The 14,059-nt window shown below is 37.8% G+C and overlaps 1 protein-coding gene across 10 annotated transcripts; it reads right to left on the reverse strand.

Moving 5' to 3' along the window:
- Positions 1–1,337: 1,337 nt before the first annotated feature.
- On the reverse strand, positions 1,338–7,545 carry LOC124645260. 10 transcript variants are annotated; one of them, XR_006986200.1, is made up of 4 exons: positions 7,338–7,545; positions 6,977–7,035; positions 6,489–6,614; positions 1,338–1,929 (listed from the first exon to the last, which is right to left on the reverse strand). XR_006986200.1 is itself a non-coding variant. In XM_047185057.1 (2 exons), the coding sequence occupies exons 1-2, from the start codon at positions 6,874–6,876 to the stop codon at positions 1,764–1,766; spliced, it is 432 nt and encodes a 143-aa protein (XP_047041013.1). In that variant the 5' UTR covers positions 6,877–6,970; the 3' UTR covers positions 1,338–1,763. The 10 variants fall into 10 exon arrangements, 6 of the variants coding, with proteins under 6 accessions (XP_047041013.1, XP_047041010.1, XP_047041012.1 ...); XR_006986198.1 differs by lacking the exon at positions 7,338–7,545 and having other exon boundaries at positions 6,977–7,331; XR_006986199.1 differs by lacking the exons at positions 6,489–6,614; positions 6,977–7,035.
- Positions 7,546–14,059: the final 6,514 nt, after the last annotated feature.

Raw genomic sequence — 14,059 nt, forward strand, 5'->3', positions numbered from 1 at the left:
GTTAACCAGTAATTGGCGACTGTGTAAGTCCTAGTATTAATAGAAATTGTACTCTAAGTTTCATCTACACAGAAGCTTTTGGTAAACCCTTTAATAGATCTTCTTCTTCTTCTTAGCGTTTATCCCGTCTTGTGACGGGGTCCGCTTTCCGTATCTTCTTCTTCCACTTCGCTCTATCCTGGACATCTTCCTCTTCGAGTTCGCAGCTTATCATATCCTTCTTTATGACACTCAACCCTTTAATAGATAAATAAATAAATATAACATCCCAAACTAAGTGGTTACTAGCTAAGGCATAACTTCAGTGCGACATGCCTACACTATTACTACGATATTACTCAAAACACGGCTACGATCGCGTGGGTAAAATTGTGTTCTAAAATACTTTAAAAATTATTCGCTATGGTGAATCTTGCTGCTATCATCTAAATCTTCTTTAATATTGGTCTGTTATCTAGATACGGTATAAAACTAAAATCAATTACAATTCCACACACATGTTTATTCTATGAGAGGATCGCATCTTACTTATGTGAGCAGTATTGTATTGTTTCGTCACTGATTGCGTTCGATCGGTGACGTTAGAATACGTCATCGTAAGTCCTGCCGCCCTGGTACATGACAGGTACGTTATACGCAGGCGCATAATTGTTGAACTGTGCATGTGTATCATCTTTCCCATCACAAGGATTCTGAACATGAGAGTGAGGCAGCATTTGCGCTTGCATATCGCCATCCCTATTTCTCATGGGCTATTTTGCATAGGGTGTAATGCTTCGTTTTTTTGAGAACCTGACATCTATGAGAGTACCTGCATGAGTATGATACCCTAGTGTTAGACTCTATAAATAACGATTGGTAGTCAGCCCATTTTACATAGGTAAATCCAATATTATTATGACGTCATTTTGTTGGATGCACCTTCTATCTCTGTTGTCCTAGTATTTTATGGCAAAGGCTTCGCTTTTGAAATATAGGTATGTAATCTGCTTGTTATACACGTAAAGTACGGACTTCCTTATATCGGGTGTGTCGTTCATAATCACATTAAATGAAATGCGTTAATATACTGTTTAATATATGTCGATTAACACAAAGAAAAAAGAAAATTACGTAAAAATAAAAAAAATGATTTTTTCAAACAAAGTAAATAGAATAAAAAAGTGCGAAAATTAGAACACCACATAAAAGTCAGTCATTACAAACAACTGAAATTCTCCCTTGAAAACTGACAGCTTGATCTCTGCTTTACACATGATGTTGTAAATTATAAAAACGAAAAATGACTCCTGTGGCTAAACTAACTAGATAGGCCCAGATGGAATAAAAGAGTGGACTGTATTTCTTGGTTTAATAGGTTTTCTTAAGTAGGCTATTAGCACTAATTAAATTCGCAATCCCGTCCGTTCTTGCTCGCGTTGTCGTAAGGTGTGTTTGGAGGGCGCGCGAGCCGTCGCTGCCCCGCCACGCCGCCCGCTCCCCTCTGCTTGAGATGCATGTGTGTCTGCATGTGCGTGCGTGTTAACGTGTGCGTTAACATATTCCCGGGCGACCAAGGAAAGGCCAGCCCAGGTGATGATGATGTATGATATTTCATGATCAGTCCGATGGTTCATCCAGTAATGGGCATATTTTATGAAAGGCCCGTCTGATTGTCCCGGTCTTTACTTTGATGTCCGCCACTCGAGCTTCTCCGTCATGTCCCGGATACAGCTTCACGATACGTCCCAATGGCCACTGAGCCACCGGTAGCGCCTCATCTTTCACGATGACCAATGAGCCCTCTGTGAGCGCGCCGCGTGAGCGTTGCCAGCGCGTTCGTTGGTGCAACTGAGAAATATATTCCTTATTAAAGCGTCTCCAAAAATGTTGGCGTAGAAGTTCGATTCGGTGATGACGCGGCAGCCGTGCCGTGTCGCAGTCGGACATCTGTGGATGAGGTAGAACAGTTAGAGTACGACCAATTAGAAAATGAAAGGGAGTGAGAGCGGAGAGATCATTTGGATCGGATGAAAGAGGTGTGAGAGGCCTTGAATTGAGGATGCCTTCTATTTGAACTAGCAACGTGTACATTTCTTCATATGTGAGGTGTGCCATCCCTAGTACTCTTTTGAGATGATGTTTTACTGATTTAACGGTGCTTTCCCATAGGCCCCCGAAGTGGGGTGAATATGGAGGAATGAAATGAAAGTTTACACCTTGTTCTGCAGCGCAACTGTAAATTGACTCACCGTGATTTCTAAGAAAGTTGGTGACCACACGAGCGGCACCTACCAGATTTTTTCCATTGTCTGAATAAATATTATTTGGTTTACCTCTGCGAGAAATAAACCTGTTAATTGCTGCTATGTAAGATTCTGTCGTTAGATCTGTAACCAATTCCAAATGCACAGCTTTCACGGCAAAACAGATGAAAATGCAGATGTATGATTTAACAAGTACACTTCCACGCCCCTTACGGTTGTTGATCATAATTGGCCCTGCGTAGTCGACACCTACGTCACTGAATACAAAATTTGCATGCAATCTCTGTTCAGGTAATTGCCCCATGATAGGTGTTACAGTTTTACCTTTAAACCGTTTGCATGTAACACATGATTGTGTAGTTTTTCTAGCCAAGTTTCTACCGGAAATTGGCCAGAATGTTTGACGTATGTGAGACAATAACAATTGTGGGCCAGCATGTAGAAGTGTGATGTGATATGTTGAGAATATGATTTGAGTTATGTAATGAGCTGAATGCAATAGGATAGGAAATTTTCTATCGTAATTGTATGGCGATTGAGCTAACCTTCCGCCCACACGAATGAGGTTACCATCCCCTATGAAAGGATTAAGTGAATTTAACTTATGTGATGTAGGTAATTGTTTGTTATGTAATAATAACTGATATTCCTCAAAAAATAAATCTAGTTGCACTAACTTCGCTAATTGGTATCTAGCTGAATTAAGTTCGCTAGTAGATAAGGGCATGACGTCACCTCTGCGCATCTGTTGGCGTTTTTTAATGTTGATTTGATTTGATTGTTTGTGTTTGCAGTAATGAATGAACCGAAGAATGTAAGCTACGATTCGTGTAAGTTTGTTAAAATTAGAATATTTGTAAATGAATGAATTGTTATCAGTCACATGTTTGTGCGTGAGATGTGTTTGAGACCGGACTTCTGGAAGGTCAGATACGCTGAGATGCCCTGGTTGTTGAGGCCAGCTGTGTTTATCATCATTCCTTAAAAAGTCAGGTCCTGAAAACCATAAAGGTGTATGGAGTAATTGTTGTGCATTGGTACATTTAGTAATAATATCAGCTGGGTTTTGTTTAGTTGGTACATAGTACCATGTCTGTGGTTCAGTATGTTTGAGAATGTCCGTGACTTTGTGTTTTACGAATGTTTGTAATTTATGTGTAGGTGAGTTTATCCAAGATAAAACAATTATTGAGTCACTCCAATAATAACACTTACAATTTTTGTTGCGAACGGAGTTCAATATCTTATTACTTAAATTAACACCGGTAAACGCGGCACATAATTCCAGTCGCGGTATGGTAAGTGCTTTTAAAGGAGCCACCCGTCCCTTGGCAACTAACAGTTGAACACTGATACTGCCATCTGATGTATAAGTACGTATATATGCGCATGCACCGTATGCCTGTTGTGAGGCGTCGCAAAAAATATGCAGTTCAATGTAATCGCGCGATGAGTCATGAAATGCTCGCCGAGGAATAGATAAATGATTTATAAAAGATAACGATTCTACGAACTTTGCCCATTGTTGTTGTATTGAAACCGGTATTTCATCGTCCCAGCTGACGTTGTGTGTCCACATCTGTTGCATAATTAGCTTAGCTTCGAGTATGCAAGGGCTAATAAGTCCCAGTGGGTCGAAAATATGACCTATGGTGGATAAGATTGTGCGTTTTGTGATTTGTTTTTGTGATACAAATTCTGAATGTACTGTGTATGAAATTGTGTCTTTGTTAATGTTCCAATAAATGCCTAGTGTTTTAGATGGATCATTTGAGCTAAGATTGAATGTTGTGTCATTTGAATCATTGAAACCCAGATGTTGTAGAACAGTTTGACAGTTAGACTGCCATTTTCTAAGTGGAAATTGATATTTTTTTAATTCAAGAAAGACGCCTTTGGCGATTTCAAAGAGTAATGACTCATCATCGGTTCCTGTCAAAAGATCATCACAATAAAAATCATGCAAGATGACCTCGGAGACAATTTTGTGATCATAGCTGTCTGAATGATTCTGTGTGTTTTTACAATCTAAGCCTATTTGTTTTATGCAGCGTGTTGCTAAATACGGCGCCGATGCCGTGCCATATGTGACAGTGTTGAGCGTATATGTTTGCAGAGGTTCCGTAGGATTGTATCGCCATATGATTTGTTGTGTTGGGCGCTGATGCTCCATCAGCATCACCTGGCGAAACATTTTCTCAATATCTGATGATATTATATACTTATGTTGTCGAAATCGTATGAGTATAGAAACAAGATCGTCTTGGACGACAGGTCCTACTAACTGAATGTCGTTGAGTGATAGTTTTGAGGACGTCTTTGCGGAACCATCAAATACTACTCTGAATTTTGTAGTAGTGCTGGTCTCGCGTACAATACCGTGATGTGGAAGGTAGTATACTGGTGAGTGCTGTGTGTTTGTGTTCGTGCTGGTACCTGACTGTAGGTTTGATGTTTTATGTTCTGATTTAATGTATGTATTTTGATGTGAGTGTTTGTTTAAAAACATGTGACCTAGCTGTATGTACTCTGTTATGAAGTTTGAGTACTGTTGTTTGTATGTGGGATTTGAATTCATGCGGTTTTCTATGGAATAAAACCGTCTTTTTGCTTGAAAATAGGAGTCACCTAAACAATCAGGTGACTTTTTAAATGGAATAGTGACAACGAATCTACCATCACTTTGTCTTGTAGTTGTTTGAGTGAAAATTATCTCGCATGCATCTGAGTCGGAAGGATCGTCTACTTGTGTATTAGTTAAACTATCTAGCTCCCAGAAGCGTGATAACTGATCTGAGTTGTTGTTATTGAAAAAACAACTGTTTGCTTGCTTGTCGGTGTTTGTTGTGCAACCGGAAACTAGCCAGCCTAGTTCAGTTTCTTGTAAAGTAGGCTGGTTTTTGCCTAATCGAATGTGACCGCTGCTAATTATTTGCCAAAATATGTCTGCACCTAGCAATATGTCAACTGCTGCGGGTTCATAGAACTGAGGGTCGGCTAGTTTTAAATGTTTAGGTATATTCAAACCTTGTGTATTGATGCGCATGTAAGGTAATGACTGTGCTATTGTATCAAGTACCAAACATGATAAGTTAGTTGTGAATGAACCATGTAATGATTTTATCTGAATTTTTGTGCGATAAAAAATGTTTGTTTGCTGCTGATTTATGCCTGAAACTGTGCCGTGTATGGGTTCGAATGTAAGATTAAGCTTTTTACTCAGACTGTTTGTAATGTAACAGGAGGTACTTCCACTGTCCAGCAAAACCCTGGCTAAGTGTGGTGTTCCATCACTAGCGATGACATGAACTAAGGCAGTGGAAAGTAATACTGATGCGTGTTGTGATTGTGAGCTACTGTTACTAGCGAGTGTTGTGTGCACAGTGTCTTTGGTCGGTCCCTTATGTATGTGTAGCATTGTGTTGTGTTTCTGTTGACAATATTTACATGCTCCTCCACGGCATGACTTTGTTTCATGACCGTTATGCAAACAGTTAGCACAGAAGTTGGAAAACTTGGAAACCTTCTCTATTCTCTTTTCCACAGTCATTTGTTTGAATTGTGAACAACCGAATAGAAAATGATGACCTTTACATAGGGGACAAGAAATGCGAGATTGTTTATCTTTAGCATCTGATTTTAATGAATGCGATTTTGAATCGGTTTGTTGTGTGGTTTTTGTGTCTTCGAGATTTTGTAAAAGCATGAAACGATCACTGAGATATGTCTTTAAATTTTGAAGTGTGGGCTTTTCTACTGTGTCGTTATTGATTGATTCTTTCCAATATCTGAGTGTTGTGATATCTAATTTGGAGGTAATAAGATAAATCAACATTGAATCTACTGTGGGTTCGCCTAGTGTATTAAGTGCTCTGAGATTTTTATTTACTGTATCTAGTAAGTGTCTGAGTGATGTTGCTGATTCTTTTTCAATGTTTTGTATGTTGAATAATGCGTGAAGATGATTGTATATCAGCTGATGTGTGTTATTATATCTTTCTGTGATCAGTTCCCAAGCTACCCTGTAATTGTTTGATGACATTTCTAACGATTTAATAACATCGGAAGCTTCACCTTGCAGAGATGCACGCAAATAATGAAACTTTTGAATACTATCTATTGATTTGTTGTTGTGTATCAGTGATTCAAAAGTGTCCCTGTATTCGAGCCAATTGTGATAATCTCCTGAGAAGTGTGGAAGGTCAATGGTGGGTAATTTAATGAATGCTTTGGTTGTGTTACCCTCACTTGGAGTTGGTACAGACCCGTCGACGCCAGCAGTTTCATTTTCTCGCAGCAGATGGATGCCGAGCGCAAGTTGAGATTGATAATCCATTTCAAATTGCTCCCGCTCCCTCAGCTGTTCATCTGAAACCCCAGTAATGTCGTCGATGAGGGTTTGATTTTTATCGAACTCGTTTGCAAGATACTTGTAGGACTCTAGTCGATTGCGTAATTGAATAATATCTAAATCAGACAATGGCTTTTTGGATTTTAATGACTCGAGATAATTTTTAAAAACCGTGACCTTGCCTTTATGACTGGATCTCCTCTTTTTGTATGTATTGAGGTGAGGAATGTCACATTCGTTGGGATTATTTAAAGTTTGAGCTGATTTAGGGTCAGTCATTATTACTGAAATTTGATAAAAGTAACGAACTTAAATGAAATGAATACTTAAATTTGATTGGGGGTGTGGCATGGACCGCGCGACGATCACGTAACCTTACCAGATTACCCTCAGAGAACGTGGTGTTAACTCGTTACGCTGAGAACAAGGTGATGTATGCTGTTGGGGAAAATAAGAAATAAATGCATTAGAAAGCGATGCAATTATTAAAAGTAACAATTGATGATGGGATCAAACTTCTTTTTAAAAAACAACTACAAGAAAATTGAGAAAAAAAAAAGTGTAGGGTAGGTGAGAAAAAAATCTGATGCAATAATTGCTTATGTGAAAAATTGAGTGTAAATATGGACTAATGATAGCTGAATTGATGTTTGGAATTGGGAATAGATGGCAATTAAGCAAGTTCACTGAATATGAGATGACTTTGAATGATTTTGAAAGAATGAATTGGTCGAACTCACGAAACCGCTGCTACCAAACCCTTTGTTCGTCCTTAGCGACTGATGATGTGGCCAGCACTGCTTGTTGCTGTGATGTAGCTCTGCTTCCAGATGCTGGTAGGTTGAATTCGTTGATGCGACGCCTTCTATTTGACCTCCAGCTGATTTCCGGCCGCTTTTGTGGTGGCGTGGCTTGCGATCGCGAGACGTTTTTGCTTTTAACTTGACTAATTACTTCGAAGGACCATAGATAGGCCCAGATGGAATAAAAGAGTGGACTGTATTTCTTGGTTTAATAGGTTTTCTTAAGTAGGCTATTAGCACTAATTAAATTCGCAATCCCGTCCGTTCTTGCTCGCGTTGTCGTAAGGTGTGTTTGGAGGGCGCGCGAGCCGTCGCTGCCCCGCCACGCCGCCCGCTCCCCTCTGCTTGAGATGCATGTGTGTCTGCATGTGCGTGCGTGTTAACGTGTGCGTTAACACTAACGAATGGATTATTTTTTTTACAATTCGCCATAGAATATCATTAAGTATATGCGATAGGATTTAATGTGATTGTTAACGACACACCCTGTATTATGCTACTTGACATTTTATGAAAATCGCACTTCCTCGAGCGATATTGAAGTATTTTCCCTATTTCACTAAAGGGACATAGGCCTCTCCAAGTGCACGCCACTGAGATCGATTTTCGGCTTCTCGCATCCAGCTCCTGCCAACCGTCTTGCGCAAGTCATCACTCCAACGTGCCATGTCCAGCCGTGGATTGCCATAGGCTGATGATGATGATGATGATTAAAGGGCTGGTTTTAAGGCCGTAATGTCAAGAAATTCTTTTCACGTACGCTTTGGTACGCTTTGGACAAACGATAACGAGTTCTCGAATTTATCGTCTGACAAATGATGCAGTATGAGGACGAGCATAAAGTCTTCATCGCCCACGATAATAGGAAAAGGAAAAGAAAAGACTGCCATGATCATTAAAGATTTCCAATTTAGTACCATTTTGCTGTCAGGTTCCATTTTTAATTTCATATTGAAAAGGTTGCATGCATTCTGCATGTCTCTTTTGATCATAAAATATCTTGAAGATCTAGCGGAAAAAAAACGCGAGTCATGATAGTAAAAAAAGATCCAAAATCAGCATAAATTGCCTGCTGTCTTCTTCTGAACGCAGACTTAGTGGGTAGACAACACCACCTTGCCTAACTCGTCGGTCCACCGTGCAGTAGAACAACTCAACCTCCGTTTAATATTTGGCGCGCACAACTCATGAGTGAAGTTTTGCTTTGCGCAATCACAAAATATGACATGCGCCATAGACCAGCATGTACAAGGACTTCATAGGACCCTTGAGGTATCCGAAGCATCGATTTATCATGACGTCAGATCTCACTCAATTTCCCTTTCATTTCCGTATGCAAGAATAGGTTACCTGTTGCATCGACTGTATGTACCCATTATAGGGGTTGCTAGAGCATCAAAATCTATAAATAGAATTGATGCACCAGGATAAAATGAATATCAGGATGTTGAATCTACCACCCCGTTATTGTACTATATTGTTGGTTAGCTGTCGTGCAACAGCCATGCAAAGTCGTGGTGGGATAGTGATTTAGAGGGTTGCGGCTTTTTAATTTTATTTTTTTCTTAAATAATTTATGTTTGTTTTCTTTTGGCCTGAAATAAATATTATCTAATTGATTCTTGCAATTGAGATGAATATAACAGTAGATTTTATTTTAATGTTCTGTGCAATGGCTGAGGAGGGGTATGTTTTATACGATTTTTTTCAAAAAACAATCCTTTTATTTTGGTTTTGCGTTCTTGGTTTTGCGTTCTTGGTTTTGCGTTCTTGGTCCTGCCCTGGGTTTGTACATCAGCGTAAAAAATGTGCATGCAACCTACCAAAGCAAGTGTTCTTTCTCCATTGCCTGTTTGACATGAAAATAGCAGCAAGAAATGTATCACATATCCATATATTGCAACCTCTGACATACTAGGGTCTCATAGAGCATAGAAGCTATTACTTTGTGATTGGTTATATTTTACTTTCATATTTATGTATAATCGTAGAATGTTTTGCACTCAGTGTAGAACCTGCTTGGGAACAGGCTGGGCAGATTATGGTGAAACACACAAACAATGATTTATTAAATGTCTCTGGGGCCCTAACCATCTAGCTTGGACCCTGTTCCCGAAGCTGGAGGATATCTATTTTTATTGATAATTGAAGATTTAAAAATACATAAACGATAACAGTAAATGAATGAATTAAATGGCACTAAATAAGCGCCCTAATAGAAAACTCTGCAACAATAAAACCCATGTGGGTGAAACTATCTACTTATATTATACTTTGCCAAATTGCTTTTTTGTTCATACACGTTTTTTAATAGTAAAGAGATGTGGACGCCAGAAACATAAATAGTGGATTTAAAAAGCAGATTAGTTTTAATATCATGAAAGAAAGCCAAATTGATACCTAGAATTATTATGATTTATCTTTACTGTTCATGCTCTCCGCTTGTTTTGATAGTATCATATATCCATACATATTGATATTTATATGATTTTGAATACCTCATTTTGCCGTTTATTTAATTGACATAAGGCACAAATGTATTGAACAAGCGTATAATTATCATTATTTATACCATCCATAGGTTGCGTCCCCACTTTTCGCCATGTCATCTATGACGTCATATCACATCGGTTAATCGAAATGCTTCCTCTGCGCGTTTATGCTATCCTAGTAGTTGGGTTGCAAAAACTTTTTTTAGTTCGATAGGCCTATTGCAAAGTTCTTGGACTTAATGTTACTGACAGTTTTAGTTATCCCTGCGCTACGCTAGGCTACGTTGTCTGGGGTACATTGAAGGTACATTGAATGTACATTTCACAACATTTTTGTGAATACGTGTGCGTGTAGTTTGCATGTGTGTTGCACTAAGAATACTTTATGCAATTGTACATTGTACATATGTAGGTACTTATAACTATGTGAATCCATTGCTGACGTCACGATGCTTCGTGGGCTCCTGGTATAAGCAATTTGGAGGGAATTCTTACGCAGGCGCATATAATATTTAAAGTTTTACATCTACACTTAAGAGTATGTGCTAAAGTATATAATTATACTTAAATAAATCTTTTAATTTATTTAAAGCTTTTCCATTACGTTGCAAAGTTTGTCAAAACCAACATTTCCTTTCTTGCAATTAGACGGAAAAATTCATTGTATGGTTAGTGAAAAATACATACATCCTTCCCAAGATATCCAACGAAATTCTTACTATACGGTTTTATGATCAAATGATGCATCCGAACAAAATCACACAACCATACTGCTTCAATGTTTCTGAACTCCTTATAATAAGACCTCAGTTGCGCATCCTGATTCTCCTTGCTGCGCATTACGTCACTGCCATCCTACTTTCACTTACTACAGGAACCAATCGATTTCATATGAATACCGGCCGAGTGCTAGTCCGACTTGCGCACAAAGTGTTCCGTATCATTATTTGTAAAACGGCCATAAAAATCACGCTGGTCGTTGCAACTCTCAAATTATATCATAACTAGCAACCCGCCTCGGCTTCGCACGGATGCAAAACTTGCAGGCAATGCATATAAACCTTCCTCTTTAATAACACGAATCTATTAAAGAAACCGCAGCAAAATGTATTGCGTAGTTTTAAAGATTTAAGCATACATAATGGATATAGGGACAAAGAAAGCGACTTTGTTTTATAAGTACTAGATTTATTTACAAATAACTTTTTACATGATCTTAATAATGAATAGATATACAACTTACAACTAACTTATTAACTTTCTAACTTATTACCTAATAATATAGGTACACTTACAATAAATATAAATATTTAAAAAATTGCATCAAAAAACTCCTCCTCATCGCTGCCCACCGGGAGTGTACCCAAGAGGCTGGCAGCATTGCCACGTTGGATGGCAATTACTTTTAAAATAAGTATAAAATAAAACATTTTATACTTGGGTTTGGTGTTACAATGATTGAAATAACCCATTTCTCAGATTCATACTGTTTTCTTTATTTTCTAGATTCTATATTTCTAGTCACACAATAAGAGAAAAAAATAGCCAAGTGCGGGTTAACTCGCGCGGTAATAGTGGGTGAGTCTTACCCTTTGAGTACGTAACCCTAAAAATACTTGTTCCTTTTTGATGAAAGAACTCTTAAAGCTCTTGCTCACCTATGGTCCCCCAGTTACGTAGTCTATAAACAACGATCGGGGTGCATCCTCGTCCCATATATGTATTAATATATAAAGATGATCTTTCAGACTGTAAACGCCCTTGCAATTATGTAATCCTAGTGCTTCATGGAAAAAGTATTCGATCCGAATTCCTTGCACTGAAGTTTGTTCGGTATGCGATTTAAAATTGTATTATTTTAAAGTAAAAGAGGTACGAATTGTGAAAGGACAACATAAGGAGATTGAAAAGATCAACAATCAAAATATAAGAAAATTATGTCTACTTTGTTCCCTTTACATGATAAGATGTAAAACCTCATTTTTGTATGGGGGTGGGGTTGCAGTTTTAACCACTGTATTTTTTTTTTAAACAATGACGATATCATATTATATGACTTTAAGGATTACATTATTCTAGCGGTTAAAACTCTTTTTGCAAGATTTTAAAACTATTTTACGAGTACAAGTTTATACGAAGAAAACTATACAAATAACGAAAAAAAGAAGTCACGTCTTAAAATCAAGATTTCTAAGGTTAGTTGGTGCCATGGCAGCGAAATCTATAAATAGATTCGCCTCACTAGGATACTATGAGTGCTAGAAGGTCGTTACATTCCAGGTTTTTGGAAGTATTAGTGCACACATCAGCACTGGATCCTAATCTACATGCACGCCTGCGACGGGTATATGCAAAGTGTTTAGGGACGTACGCGATAGCAAGAAAGGATTTAATTTACATAGTTACTTTCAGGAATATGTTGGTGTGTAAATGTGTTAACAGAAACCAATAATTAATATGCTCGTCGTTATTATTTATTGCTGAGAAATTAAATGAATCTATTTCATTTCCATTCCATTGTGATAATGCTTCGCTCGATTTGTTAATCAAGATTTTTTTTCTCGAACCTCACTAAAATTTAATTTTATCTTTAGGCAGTCCAAAAATATAAAAACTAATACAATAACTTATTTATTCCCTATCACAAATAATTTTAGGGATTGTTCACACCAAACGTATTGTCCGCCGCTGACTGTGAGTATACTCACAGTCGGCCTCAGTGTGAACGTCGACTCAATCTGCAGTACGCGTACTCACCAAGCCGACAATAGGCTATAGCGTACGATGCGCTACATGTGTGAACAAAAGAATACGCTCGTGTAGGTTCACACTAGATGCGTACGCTGAGCGGCCGACTATTCTACACATAAAAGAGCTCAGTATTTGAAGTTGCTCGTAGTATTTTATAAACGATCTCTGAGATCACTCGTGGTTCCCATACGATAAAACTAGTGTATTTTTAAAAAAAATCGGACGTTTACTGATATTTCAATTAAATGATGCGCATTCAGATAGTTGCCATTTGCGAAGCTCTAGAGGAAGACGAAAATAATAAAAAGAAGAGATTGTGGGTACATCCCTTAAATTTGAAGAGATGTTTTCTTGGTCAATTTCATACTTTATATTTCGAATATAGACTTTATCCAAATAAGTTCAAGAAATATTTTCGTATGACAGTAAAAACATTCGATGAGTTACTATCTTTAATACGTATAAGTTTATATGAAAGAAAGAAAAGAAGAAAGAAAGAAGAAAGAAAAACAGTTTAATTGCGCAAAATATAGGACGCATAAATGCCCCTAACAAGATGAGCATAATATGGATAAAAAGATAAAAAGAACATAACACAAATTTAAGGGAAAATATGCGTCCTAAAGCGCGCAATACGGCCCTCGCTCAGCATAATGCTGCGACCCGAAACGAGATAGAGTCCCAGCGCTGGTTTTCAGCGATAGCCGGTGCTACCGCGATGACGTCAACCGGTGGAACTAATGTATAAAATAAATAAATAAAAAATACCTACTTAACTTTGCATGAATATTGTGATTTGTGTTGTGATGTGAACAAATGTGAACTTGTGTAGTGGGTGGATGCATAGTGTGTTTTCGGAAGAGGAGATTGACAGTGTAATATTTGACCACAGATAATACATATAATACGGGTTTGACCATAGTAATATAGGTTTTGACAATGACAGATGACAGCAAGTGAAAAAGTCAACAAGAAGAAAAAAAACAATTAAATAGTATAATATCAACAATGAACAACATTTGGAAATTAATATAAATTATATTCGTATAAGTGGGTTGGAAGTATTATATAATAATTATAACCTGGAGAAATTCTCATAATTTGAGAAGGTGAGAAGCTATAAAAGGACTATATATAGAATATAAAAGGGACACTAATTATCGACGTGCTATTCAGCCAGAAGAAAGATTGACAATTACTTTAAGGTAAGAGGAAAACAACTTGTACTGTAATCAACACTTATTTATTATAATCAAATCAATCACGTTTAAACAATTGCGAAAAGAACAATGTCAGACGTCCATAGTAACTTAGGCTCAATAAAAATATTTCATGTACAGTGAAAATTCTTACAGTTTCTTGTGTAGTTTCCCGCTGATCCCCCCAAAGGATTGTTCCCCCCAAAAAATCCCCCGT

Source organism: Helicoverpa zea, chromosome 31, assembly GCF_022581195.2.
Source record: "Helicoverpa zea isolate HzStark_Cry1AcR chromosome 31, ilHelZeax1.1, whole genome shotgun sequence".
NCBI classification, from domain to species: Eukaryota; Metazoa; Arthropoda; class Insecta; order Lepidoptera; family Noctuidae; genus Helicoverpa; species Helicoverpa zea.